This window comes from Amphibalanus amphitrite, unplaced genomic scaffold (genome assembly GCF_019059575.1).
Source record: "Amphibalanus amphitrite isolate SeventyFive unplaced genomic scaffold, NRLGWU_Aamphi_draft 001106F_arrow, whole genome shotgun sequence".
NCBI lineage: Eukaryota > Metazoa > Arthropoda > Thecostraca > Balanomorpha > Balanidae > Amphibalanus > Amphibalanus amphitrite.
This window is the reverse complement of record NW_024882600.1, coordinates 31,837-50,215: the sequence shown is the minus strand read 5'-3', so window position 1 is coordinate 50,215 and position 18,379 is coordinate 31,837. Positions and strand designations below refer to the sequence as shown.

Below are 18,379 nucleotides of genomic sequence, written 5' to 3'. Positions count from 1 at the left end.
TATTATAAATATTTTCACAAAATACTGCTATTTGTATTTTTTCACAATAAAAAAATTAAATTTTAGAATAGCAAAATACACTATGATTATATTTGTTTGGCTAACGAACGGCTATTCTGCTAAGTTTGGCTATTGGCGTCACTCATCAAATCTTTCTTCATTTTCCGCTGGTTGTTTATTCAATACTGCCTCGTGGGTAGCAAGTGACAGTTTCCATCGTGCGTTTCTTTTATTTTATATTTCAAGATTACAGCGTATTTTGATTAGATTCTTTGGATTTTTTCATTAAAATATTATTGCCTGCATAATTTGAGCCCATGATGATGGCTTGAGTATCAGTATTACATATGTCTGTGTACTGCGGAGTGCGGAGCGCGGCATCAACATGACAATGAGCTCTGGCTCGAAAATTTCCGTCTTCATTCATGACCCGACTGGAAAAAATGCCTCCACTACGCTGAAGTTCTCGGCGGAGGTGATGCGCCGAAATTTCGGCGCAAGGGTTTATGCGCCGAAATTATTTTACCAAGCCATGCTTCATGCGCCGAAAATTTTCAAGGCTTACTGATGGCTGCAGGCTGTAGCCACGCACTTTTCGTCGAGGGGGGGCTGGCGTGTGTGTGTGACTGTCTTCCAGTGACTACTGTCTACAGACGGTTGTTGGCACGGTCGACGGGATCGGGCAGACAAAAGACACCAGCAGGCCATGCGGGACCGAGCACCAGGGTTCGCTACCCGACTGGAAAAAATGCCTCCACTACGCTGAAGTTCTCGGCGGAGGTGATGCGCCGAAATTTCGGCGCAAGGGTTTATGCGCCGAAATTATTTTACCAAGCCATGCTTCATGCGCCGAAAATTTTCAAGGCTTACTGATGGCTGCAGGCTGTAGCCACGCACTTTTCGTCGAGGGGGGGCTGGCGTGTGTGTGTGACTGTCTTCCAGTGACTACTGTCTACAGACGGTTGTTGGCACGGTCGACGGGATCGGGCAGACAAAAGACACCAGCAGGCCATGCGGGACCGAGCACCAGGGTTCGCTATCACAAAATCTCCTGACTCACAAACTCACTGGCATGTTCCATAACGTAACCTTTATTTTGTTGCCCGGCTCTGATCAGCAGTAGTGCCCAGCCGGTGACTGACGCCTGACGGGGCCTTCAACAGGCGTGGTGCAAGCACGGCCGATGGGATCGGGCAGATACCAGGCCACGCGGGACCGATTGCCAGCGTCCGCTCACAAACCACACGCCGGAAATACAGGAATCACAACGGTCAATACGCACACGATAGCATACGTTATCTGAACTAGGGGATCCGACAATCCATAACCTCACTCTGGATCGGTGAACTGTTCCCGCCGTGGGAGAGTCGCAATCAGGTTCACTGAACATGACTTAAATACCCTGAGACGAACACGAGACAAGATAAGTGATATTTAAGATGTTTAACTCCCGAAGACATTTAACCCTCGCCGGCCGAGGGGGGGTTGGTGCCACCCCCGGACGTTTTTTTTCGCGATTTACGCCGAAGTACGCCGAAAATTTCGGCGCAAGCCGTCGATTTACGCCGAAGTACGCCGAAAATTTTCGGCGCAAACGCCCAACTACGCTCGAGTTCTCGACGAAGGTGTGCATTTTTTCCAGTCGGGGTTCGCTATCACAAAATCTCCTGACTCACAAACTCACTGGCATGTTCCATAACGTAACCTTTATTTTGTTGCCCGGCTCTGATCAGCAGTAGTGCCCAGCCGGTGACTGACGCCTGACGGGGCCTTCAACAGGCGTGGTGCAAGCACGGCCGATGGGATCGGGCAGATACCAGGCCACGCGGGACCGATTGCCAGCGTCCGCTCACAAACCACACGCCGGAAATACAGGAATCACAACGGTCAATACGCACACGATAGCATACGTTATCTGAACTAGGGGATCCGACAATCCATAACCTCACTCTGGATCGGTGAACTGTTCCCGCCGTGGGAGAGTCGCAATCAGGTTCACTGAACATGACTTAAATACCCTGAGACGAACACGAGACAAGATAAGTGATATTTAAGATGTTTAACTCCCGAAGACATTTAACCCTCGCCGGCCGAGGGGGGTTGGTGCCACCCCCGGACGTTTTTTTCGCGATTTACGCCGAAGTACGCCGAAAATTTCGGCGCAAGCCGTCGATTTACGCCGAAGTACGCCGAAAATTTTCGGCGCAAACGCCCAACTACGCTCGAGTTCTCGACGAAAGTGTGCATTTTTTCCAGTCGGGATTCATGACATCTCAATTTCGATTTTAAAAGAATTGGAATGGTTGAGCTGCTTGGTTCCTAGCTAGCTAAGTAAAGGCAATTTCTGGGTTAAAAGCAGTATTCTGAAAGGATGAATTGGTGGTTACTTATTAATCTGCCGCCTTGAGTATCCAGAAAATGGAGCTTTTTACGCAGCATCACAGATCAAGATGCTCCACTCGGCACCCTACCACAGCAATATCGCTTATACCCAGTTGCCCAATACTCAATAGTAGTTTGAGCCTCAATTTGAATGTGCGCTGTGTGCTTACAGCACAAGCCACAAGTGGATAAGGCATCCTCCTGGTAATTTAGTGGCAGTGAATTCATCCCTACCTAATTGGTAGTCACTGTGCCCTGTGGTCAAGCTTCTGAGAACCAGGGCTGCGGAGTCGGTCGGAGTCGACAGTTGTGACCGGAGTCGGAGTCAGAGTCTGAGTCGATTTTAGAAACCCAAGCCGGAGTCGGAGTCACAGAAAATCTGTCGACTCCGCAACCCTGCTAGGTCTACGGAGTCGGAGTCGGAGTTGGAGTCGGTCGGAGTCGACAATTCTGCCCGGAGTTGGAGCTGGTTTTTGAAAGCCGGAGTCGGAGTCGCCGAAAATCCATCGACTCCGCAGCCCTGCTGAGAACCTCCAAGTTTACTTTGTTTAACCCACTTTCCTGCATTGAGTTAGTTGGCATCTTGGCAGGGAGTCATTTTTCGATATCAATATGGAAGGACTATTTTGATTATGCTACCTACCTGATAATCATTAAATTTTTCATTTAAATGATTGTTGAACTTGATGTCATTGCCAGCAAGGTCTGGTGGTGGGTTCTCAGCACCAGTCGCTTTAAGCACTGCTTAGAAAGACTTGAGGGTTCACAGTCACACTAGCCTAGCCACTCATATATTCATTTGAACTTTTTCAAATGCATCACTCTCCAACCTATTCCTCACTCCACTCCATGACATGTCAAATTTTAAAATGGCATATAGAACAAGTAACTTTTGGAAAGCTTCACTTAACACCAAAGTTGAATTGTCTTCCCAGCCTAAAATCTCTGATAATGTCTATGCTATGCATTGCTGAATGCAGTTAGATGGTGACAATGTCCAGTATCCTAAGTACCTGGTTTAGTGTGGCTTCTTAATCTCTCATGCATTATTCAATTACATAGAATGTTAAACATTGCGCAGTAACATGAGCCAATGTTTCAGAGCACCTGATCCCACCAGTACTCCAGCTATGAAGATTGAGGAGGTCAAAAGCACCACCAAGGCACAGCGTGTCTCCAGTCACAGCCATGTCAAGGGACTGGGTCTGAATGAGGCTGGTCATGCCGTCTCATGTGCTGCAGGTCTTGTGGGGCAGGAGGATGCACGGGAGGTGAGCGAGAGGATTTTTCTACCTTCTACATGACTTGTTTGAGTTGGACATGCTACCTCTGCAAGACCCCTATTATGTAATTTTCTAACACTGCCATTTGTACACAGGCCTGTGGTATTATTGTGGACCTGATCAAGTCAAAGCGGATGGCGGGCCGGGGTATTCTACTGGTCGGCCCGCCGGGTACCGGTAAAACCGCAGTTGCGCTGGCTGTGTCGCAGGAGCTCGGATCAAAGGTGAGCGCGACACAGCGGTCCCCGCCGCTTACACTTGTAGCTAGTGTGATGAATTTGAAACCATAATTGTCTCGGAAATGACGATCGTAAGTCCTGGTTCACGGAGAGTCTGAGAGTTGCGTCGCGCTGCATGTGCGCTTTTTATTCCTATGACAGCGCACTTGGTTTGTAGAGTGATACGTCCCCATGCCGACGGTGAATCCGTCCGATGAACCGGCCGTGGTCCTTTGCCGCTCACCGCTGTCGCGCCACTCGGCAGGTACCGTTCTGCCCTATGGTCGGCTCCGAAGTGTTTAGCTCTGAGATCAAGAAGACTGAGGTGCTGATGGAAAACTTCCGGCGCGCCATCGGCCTTCGCATCAAAGAGATGAAGGAGGTGTATGAGGGCGAGGTGACCGAGCTGTCCCCGCAGGAGACCGAGAACCCCATGGGAGGTGAGTGGAAAGAAACCGATAACCCCATGGGGCGTAAGTGCCGATTGGAGGGTGGAGAAGGTGGAGCCCCATGGTAGTGGAGAAGGGAGACTGCTGCGAACCCCAAGAGCGTTGAAATGATGTAATGTAGCCCCCGTTGGTAACGGCATGGATGAGATAATAATGGATTGGTGTCTTCACAGTTTTTGGCGACATTGAGCTCAGGCCTGCCATCTAGCGGGAGAATTATCGTAAGTTAGGAGCAAGCCGAGTGAACGCCGCTGATTAGCATTGTGACACACGGGAGTGTGGTGCAGTAGCAGGCTTGTTGTGCAATTTTTCAAAAGGTTATGTCTTTATGTGTCAGTAAAAGCGAAGAAATTAATAGATTTATGTGCAGGGTTAGTAAGAAGATAAGCAGTTCCATGTCATTTCCTCATTAAATCGTGAAACAGGGAGTTATTGGAGACTTCGCCAGCACGTGTCGTTTTCGCTATTTTTCACATGAGTCGTTACTTGGCCTAAATCAAACAAATTGTCCGATCAAAGAACAAATCGAACGTAAGTACTATCTATAAGTCTAATGAAAAACTTAAACGGAACTGCTAACGTCATTGCCGCTCAATATGTCATTCAAGACGCTCTATGAAAAGGACCCAACCAGTGCTGCGTAGTCGATGAAATTTCAGTGACTCTGGCTCCAACTCCGATTCTGGTATCCAAATATCGACTCCGACTCCTCGGGCAGAACTGTCAATTCACACAGACTCTGACTCTGACTCCGACTCTGCAGACCTGGTAAGTCTGTGGAGTCCATGACGTTTCGGTGACGTTCGACTCATACTCCGACTACAGCTTTTAAAAATCAACCGACTCCGAGTCGGAACAGAACCGCTGGCTCTGACTACAACTCCGCAGCCCTGGCCCAAGATAGCCGCCTAAAACAACTTTGACGTGTGATCTTCTTCGTACATTGTTAATGTTATTTCAAACAACGAGTGGAAAAGGGAGACGAAGCCTTCACAAACAGGGATCTCCTGTTGCGGGTCAATCAGCTGCTGGAATAGAAAGGCATAAACACCACGCATCTCTTTTCATCGTTTTCCTAACGACTCTGCACCAATGTAAGCACTGATCAATTCAGTGCGAGCATCGATGTGACATTTGTGTACCAAGTTTGAGTGTTATCCGCCCAGCCGTTCTTGAGATATGGAAGCGGCACCCCGCACGTGTGCACGTGCAGTAGCACCCCCATAGTGACACATGGAAATGCATTGGCCACTGGGTGCCTAACAATTGACGAAGTTTTACTGTAATGGGCCCAGCCATTGCGGAGTTACTTTATGTGGAACAATTTCGACACCCCTAAGTTGGCACGTGGCACGTGCCGTAACATTAAAGGGACCCTCCCACCTTAACATTAGATTTGAGTTGAGATAGCCAAAATGGGGTCCCTGGCTCACAATTACCGGTTTCGGCACTCACAACATCGAGAAATGCCTTAAGGGTGCGATGTTAATGTTAAGTCAATGGGAGGTGAAAAACCGCAATATCTTGAAAACCGATAGAGATATTAGCCTCAAATTTGGCATGTACCTGCTCCATGGGTATACAAAGCCTACTTTGGACAAGTTGTTTGATTCCGTGCAATATTCACGTTGATATTGCACGATAAAGGTGGAAAAACTGAAAAGTTTGAGCCGAAATTCATTAAATGTCATTCAAACTAGGCGCAAAAAATGAATGGCACCCGCATCTCCTCAACGTGGACAACAATTCTATGTACTCCGATTTTCCATTTTCTTTTTGCAATGTTGCAAAAAATGAAAGTAAAACTTTGCTCATCTTTCATTTTTTGTGTGAGGCATAAAATAAAAAACCGGCTACATAGAAATGGGCACAGAACATTTCTTCACAAGAAAATGAAGTTTAATTTTCAGAAATATCTGAACTGTGACTGGAATTAAGCCCGATTCATATCCACTTTTTGACGGTTTTGATGGTTCAAGGGAGTGCCGCTAGATGTCGTATGGGTCTCCGCCTCGGTCCCTGCCGTTCCCCCATGTAATAAAACCCGCGAGTCGCGCCGACCGGCGGGGAGGGACTGTCAACACACGGTGATTTACGGTCTGGGGTTCCCGCGTGTGCCGGTGGCCGTGAAACTCTGCCGGAACAGAAGCGAGCTCGGGGTTGTCGGAGGAAAATACGGATGGTGGGTGGATTGAATGAGATTAGTGGATTTTATATATAAGTAGTATATCGATAATTCGATACACAGGTTACCAACTACCAACCTTGGCGCCTTTACTTTACCTTTTCCCCTAAATAAACATGGGTATTGCATGTGAACTGTGATGGCATGCTTGAATTGGATTGTGGCCAGTCTGTCCATATGTCAGTAATATTACAATCGCATAGTACCTACTCTGAAGCTGCATTTGTATAGCGATCACAATTCACAACACGTCGACAAATAATGTGGTATCGGTATATAGCAACCACATGGTGAAGCTCAAGACCAAGAAGGAAGAACCAGTACCACTATGTATTGTAATACTCACGGACAGTAATAAAACAGTGCATCAGTAGTTGTACATCAGCGATGCATCACACATAAATCCCCAGTATGGCGTCTGCTCTGCTGACACAGTGCAGAGGCGAAGCCAATGAAAACATACCAGTATAACCGGTACATAATATTACATCCATGGCATGCATTGATTTGACATATTGCATTCGTACATGACACGAAACTGACACAGAACAAGGAGCACAAAATGAGATCGGCATGATGCTGAGCGAATGCTTCAGTTTTGACACGATTGCTGAAATTACCTTAGCTGATGCGTGGTCGACATCTGAGCCAATGATATGTTACATCGAAGTCTCATTCACTGTTGTGAGTCGCTCCCTTTTTTACCCTTTTTGCCATGATGGGATACCGGATGAGTGACAAAAAAAGTTTCAGCTTGTTAGATGTGTGGCGGGGCTAGTCGCCTCATCCTGTATGTTTTTTTTTCTTCTTCACGTCTTTGCCCTTGGGCTCCCTATACCTTGACCGCTCACGGAACGGCATGTGTCGTGCTTTGCGGGGATCTACGATTTCAGGCACGATGCACTCATCATAAAATGCCTTCACTTTTTCCAGTCTGTTTGCGATGAACGTTTCGTCAGCAGCTATGCGCTGACATGACGTTTCGTTTGGTGTCCAGACAAAAAAGTCACAGAACCTTGCACCAGTGCAAGCCAACTGGCACTGAACTTTGGTGTAATATTGGTGACTCTTTTTTAGCTCAAGTTTGTCGTCAAGAAAAAAAAAACTAGTTTGTCCACTAGAAGACGCTGCCAGTCTTTCCAGTGAAGTGTTCTCTGCACTTTTGGGACATTTCACTTCTACTATGATGTCATCAGAAACGATTCCATCAGGAGTGGCGGCCAAAAATGGATGCTTCGGGTGCACTACCAGCCCATCTGGTCTTTTCACTTCAGTGTTTGTTTGCTTTTCATATGCTTGTATACTTATAGCTAGCTCCTCGTTGACGCGGCCATACTGCAGAGCAGGTGTATCTAAATCTTTTGTTGTATCGTAAAGAAGTCTGTTCATGATGTTTTTGTTTGACGTTGAGTCTCGCATATTCGCTATTTGGTGAAAGGTTGTCGCAGTGACGCGTTTGCGTCGCTCGCGGTGCCACTCTTCCTTGTCATCAGCAGTGTTCTCAGCTGAAACTTTGCATGTAGGTAGGCAGTAGGCACCCACTAGGCAATGCATTTTCATGTCCCACAGTTCATGTGGGGTGCTGCTGCACGTGCGCACGTGCAGGGGTCGATTCCAGATCTCGAGAACGGCTGGACCGATTGCGCTCAGATTTGGTTAGCGGTTAGGGATCCGTTAGTAGGGTGCCGTGCAAACGTCAGTTGGGACCCATCCATTTTGCACGTGCGCACGTGCAGGGTGCCGCTGCTAAATTTTGAGAACGGCTGGGTCGATTGCGCTCAAATATGGCACACTGCTAGAGACCGGTTGGTAGGGTACCGTGCACAAGTCAGTTGGAGGTACCCCCTCACAATTTCCCACGTGCAAGGCCCACCCTCTCGCTCGCTCCGTTTGTCGTCCTATAACCCTCGCCGGCCGAGGGGGGAGGGGGCGGGTGCCGCCCCCCCCATAGGGTTTTTTTCGCGATAGCTCCGAACACGCTGGCGAGAGAGAGCTGAAACTGGGCATACCTGACCTTTGATCCAAGCCGCATCTTTTGACACCAACCGCATTTTTGGGTCAGGTCAGGTCACTGACCTATGACGTCATAAGTGAACCTCTGCACGGTCTTCAGATGTCGCAACTTCGCAACGCCCTCACTGCCAGAGGAGATGTCACAGGGAAATGAAACTTGCAGGATCTAGTATCCATTATGAGTCCCACAACTTGTATATCTCGGATTTTTCCTAAAGGTCATATGAGGTCAGGTCATTTTCGTGACCTCACCATTATAAGTCAATGGGGAAAAATGAAAACTGCTATTCTGGCGCCGGGAACGATCTCCAACTATCTCAAGCACACAGAATCGTGATTTGATGCACTCCTTGCAAGGTTAGATGCGTCACTTTTGCAATGTTGACCTTGCGTGACGTCATTTATGACGTCATCAAGGTCAAATTAGTTTTTCGTCAATAACTCTTGATCAAATTGAGCTAGCGAGTCGGGGAAAGCACCAATGGACTCAGGAGGAAGGCCTGCCGAATCGAATGATATGCGACATGACCTCTTTCGACCAACTTCGTGACCTGGGGGTGCTGACCTGACCTTGACCTGAGGTCAGCACCCCAAGTTGACCTGACCCGGACAAAAAGTATATCATTCGACGCGCCTGAGCGAGGCGAACACGATGCTGCCAAAATCGGCGCTCTGCGGCCGTTTTTCGCGAAGTTATTCACCAAAAACTGAACCGTACCTTGGGGCACTTGACCTGACCTCAGAGGTCACCGGTTGACCTAGGACCTTAAAATCGGGTACCAATCTCTGCGTCTCGTAACGGCGCACACGCTCGTTTTTTCCGCGACGCGCTAGCTCCACCAGGGGCGAAACGGCGAGGGGGGGTCGTACCCCCCCCTCGGCCGGCGCGTATGTAGAAAACCAATAGGTCCGGCAAGGGATAAAGGTCAAGCTACACGGGACACTTTTTCGGTTTTTGATTTTTCGGTTTTTCGCTTTTTCGGTTCGATTTATCGCTTTTTGGCGTCGGTTTTTCGATTTTTCGATTTATCGCTTCGATGACTTGAGTTTTTCGAGTTTCATTGTTTTTTGTTTAGTTGGAACGCGCTGTGCAACCGTCAGCTCTTTTTATTTTGTTTGCAACCAGTGCAATGCTTTGGTCGCAGTTTTGCCTAGGGGCTTTAGGGGTCTGTTCTGTCGTCTGTTTTAACAGATGGAAATTACTTAAACTAGATCTCGTCTGCTTTTTAGTAGGAAATTGGCTTGACTAAACTTCCAGCAGCTACTAACCGGCGCCCCGCTGGCAAAAACGTCATTTGACCTCAGTTGACCTCATTTGACCTGACCCATAGATAAGTACACCAAACAAAGAAGCACCAAGTGACCTGCTGTCAAGTACTGTGGTTTCAAAGAACAAAAGTGATAGAACGAAGCGGATATCTCCAGTATTTTCCGAATTTAGTATTTTCCCATAGTATTTTCCCATTACGACGTAATGACCTCTAACTGACCTCAGGTCAGTGACATCAAAAAACCCGAAGTATATGTTATACAACTCGGTGAACTTAGCACACCCTGAAACTTTGAAGGAAATCAGTCAAAAACTGTGAGTTGGACAAGTGCAAAAATAAAATTGAAATTTGACCATGACCTTGTACCGGTTTTTCTGACCTGGTAACCTGACCCAAGGCCACCCGGACCTGAAACTTTCAGGTCATATGTCAAAAGGTTGCCCCATAGGCCGTGCCAAATTAAGCGCCGCTGCGCAACGCGCCGCCGTTTTTACGCTGTCTTCCAAAAACCTTAGGGGGGGGGTCGCATCGACCCCCCCCCCCTGCCAGGGCGAGGGTTAACGTTCTTTTGCTAGCATGTCCTCAGAGTTGACGTAAGGTCCACCGTTTATCCTGCAGGGGCATAAACGGCACCCACCAGGCAATGCATTCCCATGTGTTGCGGTTAGGGTGCTACTGCACGTGCGCACGTGCAGGGGGCGTTTCCAGATCTCGAGAACGGCTGGGCCGATTGTGCTCAAATTTGGTACACGGCTGGGGACCGGTTAGTAGAGTGCCGTGCAAAAGTCAGTTTGGACCCGTTTGCACGTGCACACGTGCAGAATGCCGCTTCCAGATCTCAGGAACGGCTGGGCCGATTGCGTTCAAATTTGGCACACCGCTAGCGACCGTTTAGAAGGGTGCTTTGCACAAGCCCCGTTGGAAGTATCCTCTCGCCCTTCCGCACGTGCAGGGCTCACTATCTCGCTCGCTCGTTCTTCGCCCAAAAGGCGTTTTACTGGTAGTACAGGGTTGGGCAGATAAATTGGGACAAAATACGTATTTGCATTTAAAACGCCGTAGTTTAGAAATTTGTAAACATAGGCATTTCAAATTTGGATCACATATTGTCACACCAATTTTACACATTTATCACTAAATATGGTCACCGTGGTCCACCTGCATCAGTCCTTGTCGGTGCCTGGACTGACTGCACGCGCGGCGAGATCTTCCGTCTGAAATGGCTCGTAATTGTAGCCGACTGGCACTGCTGAGGCTCGTCACAGTCACATGGGGACGTTCGTTAGACTCACCCGCAAAAACGCCCCAGCAACCAGAACTTGTGTGGGCTGAGGTTTAATGAGGAAGGGGGCATTTTCCCTTGGGTACAGTTTGCGGGATCCTCCGTTTCAGGAGATTTTGTATTTAATTTACTGTATGCCGGGGAGCTGACTTCTCGAAGAGCATCACCCCATGCAGGATGTTGCCTTCTTCCATCTTGTTGGTTTGAACTGCCGGAATAATGGTTAGGTACCCTTTAATGGCGAACCCCCTCCCGATTCCGTAAAATAAGGGGGCCCCACGTGACCGTCTGAAGTCACCGAGTAGAATGCCATCACCGATGTCTGCTGCATGTTTTTTTGGAACTAATATCACGTCTTCTGGGCTGGTTGCGATGTTACATGGTGTTTGCAGTTGTTCATATGCTCGGTTATGGGGACACCATCGTCAGAAAAGACCTGCACGTGCTTGCTCGCTTCTCCAAGCCCTTCAAGAGGAAACAATCTTTTTAACGTCACAGCTGCTTCAACATCTATGTTAACAGGTTTTGATATGCATAAATGCATAAGAGTACATGTTTTGAGGTGCTGGTATATCGCTTTCTCATGGCGCGGCTACCTTTTCTGTAAGCTCGCGCCACTGTTTTCGCGAGGATCCTCTGACTTAACTGAATTTTGCCTTTTAACCCCCCTGAAAAACCGGGGGAGCGGCCGGTGTCAACGCAATAGGTATGTAATATTGAGTCAATATCATCTCTTCCTCCAACGTTTACGTCTATTCGATACACACCGCTTTCAGCCATTTGATGGAGCATAATTAGAATATTGGCATGCATGTGGGCGCGGACTAAGTTGATAGTGGCTTGCTTAAGGCCACGTTCTGTGACCAGCCGACTCAAAATTACAACGCAACCTGCATAACATGGAAAAATATTCATTAGCCTATATTTATGTTCAAAAATTATCTTTATCACTCAAAAAATAGTCGTTTTAGAGGAAGTTGAAATTTTTCCCAATTTATCTGCCCAACCCTGTATGTGTAGCAATGTGAATCTAGCACTGCATTTCACTAAAACAATGCCGTCAGGTCAATCATGTGAGGATATCAGACGCATTCTTGTGACTAGAGCTGCGGCAGACTCAATATTTGATAACATGTATCCATATCAAATAATCACTTTCGTTCTAACTGGGTAGGACGTACCTACACCAGGCTAAGGACGGCACCGGCAAGGCCTGTCGAGAGACGTGTTCCTTCCGCGCGGTGTTTACACACCATGATCTCCCTCAGTCGGCGCCGCCCGCCGCGCCGGCGCAGTAACCAAACGTCGTTATCGTAAGGGCCGTGAAATGAGGAGGGGGAGAAGGTCATTAACGTGGGAAAAAAACGCTCTACCCTGGTGACATCTACTGGCTGAGAATCGGAATAGTAGTGCTCGGACACCAACGCTGAGCGGAGCCACCTCCGAAGTTAACGCACCCTTAAATCGGAAATATTGAATTTTAAAATTGCAGCATTTTGATTCAGAGGGGCTAATGCTTAGGAATACCCCTCTGAATGTGTGACGTCAGCGCAGATATCTAACGATTTTTAAATGTTTGACTAAAATGTTTTGTAGCATGCGGTGGTATATGCTATTTGCGCGCAGCATCTGCCGCAAACGCCGCACTTCTAAAATAAAGTCGCTAGAAACAGCGGAGATCCCTAAAAAGTAAACAAAAGTAAAAGTCTAATATCTTGAAAACGGGTGAATATTTTTCGGTGAAATTTGGTAGATATTCGTCCTCGCTCTTTCTGAACCGAGCGACATCACTTTCATGCCAATTCATAAACTTTTTTGAAGGTGGGAGGGTCCCTTTAACTAAGATGAAGAAAATCGGGCGAAATTCGGAGAAGAAGGAATAAGCCTACCAAATATGTATGACATATTGTCAAACTGCTGTACCATTGCGAGTAAATGACCATATAAAAGGTCGTACAAGCCGATGGGACTGGGTGTTTCAATGCACACCGTCTTACGCATTTTATTTTCGGTATTACCTAAAGACTGCTTGATGTTTTTGGCTTTCAAGTATTTAAGACCTTTTTTGTCGTCTCAGGTCCAGTAAGATTACCTCCAACTCGTGGGAATATGCACTTCAAGCCAACTAACACACCACACCCACGTGTGTCATAATGCTGAGAGATGGCGTTCACTCGGCTTGCTCCTAACTGACGACAATTCTCTCGCTAGATGGCAGGCCTGATCCCAATGTCGCGGATCCCAATGTTAATTTTCACGAGACACCAATCCAGTGTTATATCATCCATGGTAACGGTAATGTTTGTAGACCCAAAAAGTTACGACAAGTCAATGACGTGAAGCCTTGTACCGCTGGAAATAAGTGTGGAAACCCCATACGGAAAGTCCCGTACTGCTGGCCAACCGTTTCATATCAATCGATCCGGCCTGGAGATAAGCTACCAAGATATTTAGTGGCATTATGCCGTGATAGTCCTTTTACTATATGACCCATTAATCGTTCGTTAGTACCGTTCATCGGCTGCCTCACTTTTCTAGTCTCGATTTTACCCGCAGTCGCTCCTCCGTACCCAGACCACTCGCCTGCCCCGTTTATCCGCTTGTTCGCCCATTCGTTACGTCGGTTACCCGTTTGATTTACCCATCCGTCCCCCGCCACTCGGCTTTGTCCAGGATACGGCAAAACAATCAGCTCTGTGGTGATCGGATTGAAGACGGCCAAGGGCACCAAGCAGCTGAAGCTGGACCCCTCCATCTACGAGTCGCTTCAGAAGGAGAAGGTGGAGGTCGGCGACGTCATCTACATCGAGGCCAACAGCGGCTCGGTGAAGCGCCAGGGACGCAGTGACACGTTCGCGTCAGAGTATGACCTGGAGGTGAGCGGGGATGGGATAGTGGTGGTCAAGATTACTTTACTACTCAGGTTGGTTCACTCAAGATTCCTTTACTACTCAGGTTGGTTCACTAGGGAAATAAAGGCGCCGTGGTGACGTTATCAGGGGAAATCCTTCACATTCAAATGAATGGGTAATTTGAGTTGCTGATTTTGGCTCGATATAGTCCTACTTTTTTAGTTTCAGTCCCATTTATCGTAATGAGGCGAATTCGTTGTTACATTGGTACATCTTTTGATGACATATAAGCCTTGATTTTTTATCCAGCTTGCCCGAAAGATGATGAAATTTGCATGCATGCCTATGGGTAAGGGAGATTCTGCCGCCGTGGTGACGTCACGGTAAAGGGATTCTGGAGCTCGTGAACGGGGGCTGGGTTCACTAGGGAAATAAAGGCGCCGTAGCTACGTCACGGATTTGGTAGCAATCTGGTAGCAATTTTTGCAGACATCAATGGCGCACGTGTTGTTTGATCGTCGCCAATACTATTTTACTGCACTATTTTGTTATTTCACTGCAATGTATTGTACATTACATTTGAAAATTAAAATAAAGAAATATTCGTAACCCAGCAAGTCAGTTATTCTTTGAGGCAGCACTCTGTCAGCATTGAGCCTTCAGAATGTGTTATTTGATAGACTTTCCCACATTTTCTACTCTTGTGGAAAACTTTCTTAGTCATCAAAAATGTATGCACTTATGAATAATTAGAACTTCATTTTCAAAGTTTTATAGAAATAAGATTTCACATTACATTATCATAAGGCTACCTGTCCATTTCGTCCAACCAATTAAATATTTATCCAGCAGAAGGCAGGTACCTCTGAGAAGGTACTGATATCTCTTATCTACACCAATATTTCAGGAAAATGACAGAGACTGAGAAGCTATTAAAACTCCATCGTATGAAAGGGATGTTATGGCTTATGCACATTGAAAAACATCAGATAATGCTTTTGAACCATCTCATTCACCAGCACACATCAATCCGGCTCCTGGCTTCTGTCAAGGAAACATTCCAAAATAATGCATTATTTTATTTCATTGACCACCTTGCAAAAGACAAACAGCAAACACATCACCACCAAAAACAAAAATAGTCAACAGGTAGGTACTAGCTGATCTAGCCGTGCTGTGTCATGTGCCTTTGAAAAACTTGAGCAGTCAGGGTTGAATAAACACCCCAAACTTAGCCATTCATGCATGAACAAGTGCAAATTCTGGTCGAGCATTTTAATAAAAATGAAACTAACAGCATTGTAGGTTACAATTATAAAAAAGACAATTACAAAAAAAAACAGCAGAGCTTACTCTACAAGGCATAACCATTAATTTTATAACTGACATCCAAATTCGCATCTCCGAAGTTTAACCCACCTACCAGCCACCTGCACATTTCTGCGCACATGTGCTGCGCAGTGTGCACAGTCACTACACTTTACACAATTATGAGAATTAAAATAGTTTTAAACAATCAAGCAAGTCAGGACCGGTATGCAGATTCACAAGTTCTCTCAACATCTTCAATTACCAACAATCAAGAGCACCTTGTGATCTCAGTAACTCCGCAGATCCATCTTCTGTTTTCCATTTTCAGTTTTCAATTGAAATATAAGTTCCATCTGGGAGACACATGTTGCATCATTATGTTTTAACAATTATTATGCTTGAACTTTTGATTTTTCATGTGAACTTCACTTCAAAAGTTGATTCAATATATAAAGTTCATATAATTTGTATAATGCTACGATCACGGCGCACCAAATCACAGATAACTTGAAAATAACCAAGCAAAAGCCACATTCTTCAGCAAACTATGAGAGCTATCTGATCCATGCTGCGTTGAAATAATTGAAAATCGCCAAAATCAGTCAAAATATGACAATTAAATTAATATAAACTTCACAAAACTCTGATTTGTGAGGCAATGCGCAACAGAAATGCGAGGGAATATGGTAGTAATCTGGTAGCAATTATGAAGGATTTCCCCTGTCGCTGATGAAAAAACACTTGAAACAAATTTTTCAACGCAGAGGAAATCCTTCATTATGAGTTGCAGGGACCATTTGATTGGCCCATTTTAGATAAATAAAGGCCGAATGTTTCGATTTCAACCCCATTTATCGTAATGAGACGAATCCATTGGCTTAGTGGTACGTCTTTTGAACACATGTAGGCCTTAGATTTCTCCTTAGCCCGCCTCAAACACACCATGCTTTGCATGCATTTCTATGGGTGAAGGAAAATTCATGCGCCGTGATGACGTCACGGTAAAGGAGTTCTGAAGCTCGTGAACGGTAGTAAAGTAATCTTGCGTGAACGGGGGCTGGTGGTGGTGGTGGGTCGAGAAGAAGTTTGGGTACTAAAGTGAATGAGCTGATGCGTATTGTGTTGCTATTTTTTCATTTTGCGTAATTGTGGAAAGAGAATGCGATGTTCCATTGACTTAATAGTTGAATTCTAAGAGACTTTTGGACGGCTGCTGTTTGGGACGCGACCCAAAGCCAAATAAATATCATCGGGGCTGGTTGTCATTGTCCTTTCCCATCCTTCGTGGTGTCTCTGATTTCCTTCTTGTATGTCCCGATGCTGCTGCGCTGCACCCCTCACCCAACTATGCAGTTCAATGACACATTTCCCCCTCTTCAGGCAGAGGAGTACGTACCGCTACCCAAGGGTGACGTGCACAAGAAGAAGGAGGTGATCCAGGACGTCACTCTGCACGATCTGGACGTGGCGAACGCCAGGCCCCAGGGCGGCCAGGACATTCTCTCCATGATGGGACAGCTGATGAAACCCAAGAAGACCGAGATCACAGGTGAGGCCGGAACCGGGGCTTGGCGGCAAAAGGGGTTCGTTTGAAGGGATACGGTGGGGTACAGGTGTGATATGTTGCTGGTTAGGTAAACTAGGTACTAGATAGGTGACCAAGTATTCCCAGTGCAATCTGATTGGAGTGGTTATGTGAGATTTGGAGTCGACCGGGAAGCCTGATCGATAGGTAGATGGGCTGCATTGGCAGGAAAGATTGTCGTATCGGTGGGTGCTTTTGATTTACAGAAAATTTGATAGAGCTGGGAAGCTTTTGGTCTCCTAATCCGTCACTGTTCACGCGATCCTTTCCTAATAAGCTGTCCCCATCCGACAGACAAGCTCCGACGTGAGATCAACAAGGTGGTCAACAAGTATATCGACGAGGGTATCGCCGAGCTGGTGCCCGGCGTCCTGTTCGTCGACGAGGTCCACATGCTGGATATCGAGTGTTTCACCTACCTGCACCGGGCGCTGGAGATGACCATCGCGCCCATCGTCATCTTCGCCACCAACCGAGGCAACTGCGCCGTCAGGTGAGAAAACTTGGGTGTGGATGTAGTCGCTTTTGTTTCGAGAAATGCTAAGGTTGACCGCGCTGGACGGTGCACATAATGCAGCAATCCACGTGGAACTGATCCTGAGACGGCTGAGGCCTGAGACAGCAAATGACGGTGACGGGGATCCGACATGGTTCGTGGCTATCTCTGGATATATGGGCAATATATGAGCAGGGTTAGTGAAAGCTATTTAATTGTGTCGAGAAACGTGACAAGGACTGACGACTGCCTGACCGTGTCTGACCAACCCTGTGCTGACTGCCCCATCAACACAAGGTTATCGCCTGCTTTGTGTAATTATCAGTGTCATGATCGAGTGGTGCGATCTTGTCGCCCCATCTGACCTCCCCCCTCCTCTCCCTCAGGGGCTGCGAGGACGTGGTGGCGCCGCACGGGATCCCGCTGGACCTGCTGGACCGGCTGCTGATCGTGCGCACGCTGCCCTACTCGCAGGAGGAGATGGTGAAGATCATCCAGATCCGCGCGCAGGCCGAGGGCCTCACGGTGGAGCCGGCTGCGCTGCAGGCGTTCGGCCAGGTGGGCGCCGACACCACGCTCAGGTACGCCGTCCAGCTGCTCACGCCCGCCAACCTCACCGCCAAGGTGAACGGCAGGTCCACCATCACGGCTGACGATCTCAAGGAGGTGTCCGAGCTCTTCCACGACGCCAAGGCGTCGGCCAAGGTGCTGGCGGCCAACAGTGACAAGTTTATGAAGTGATTAGGGAGGTAGGACGGGTCATTCAGGGCCCTCGGGCCACATTGGTGCATCTCAAGTCATCGTTCAATTATGCTTGCTTTGTCGCTCATTCCATGCTGTTCCAAGACAATATATTGGAAATTGATCTGGCTCTGTGCTAAGGGTACCCGACAAACCTATCGATAAGTTTTATTTTCTTCCCAGTCTCCCAATGCTGCAAATGAATATCCTCAATGCGCTGGTGCGCCCCGCCACACCAAGCCATTAGCATCATTATCATCGTGAATGGGTAGAGGTGGTGTTGTGGTGTGTCAGTGTTGGTGGGTGATTGG

General features: G+C 47.3%; 1 protein-coding gene across 6 annotated transcripts; it reads left to right on the top strand.

Annotated features, from left to right (window-relative positions):
• The first annotated feature begins 51 nt into the window (after positions 1–51).
• LOC122370176 (ruvB-like 1) lies at positions 52–18,192 on the top strand. Of its 6 annotated transcripts, none has more exons than XM_043345542.1 (8): positions 52–192; positions 3,485–3,653; positions 3,761–3,889; positions 4,149–4,323; positions 13,757–13,959; positions 16,627–16,795; positions 17,126–17,324; positions 17,714–18,192. In XM_043345542.1, exons 1-8 carry the CDS (start codon positions 83–85, stop codon positions 18,066–18,068), a joined length of 1,509 nt encoding a protein of 502 aa, XP_043201477.1. In that variant the 5' UTR covers positions 52–82; the 3' UTR covers positions 18,069–18,192. The 6 variants fall into 6 exon arrangements, with proteins under 6 accessions (XP_043201477.1, XP_043201474.1, XP_043201478.1 ...); XM_043345539.1 differs by having other exon boundaries at positions 110–218; XM_043345543.1 differs by having other exon boundaries at positions 132–170.
• The last annotated feature ends 187 nt before the right edge of the window (positions 18,193–18,379 follow it).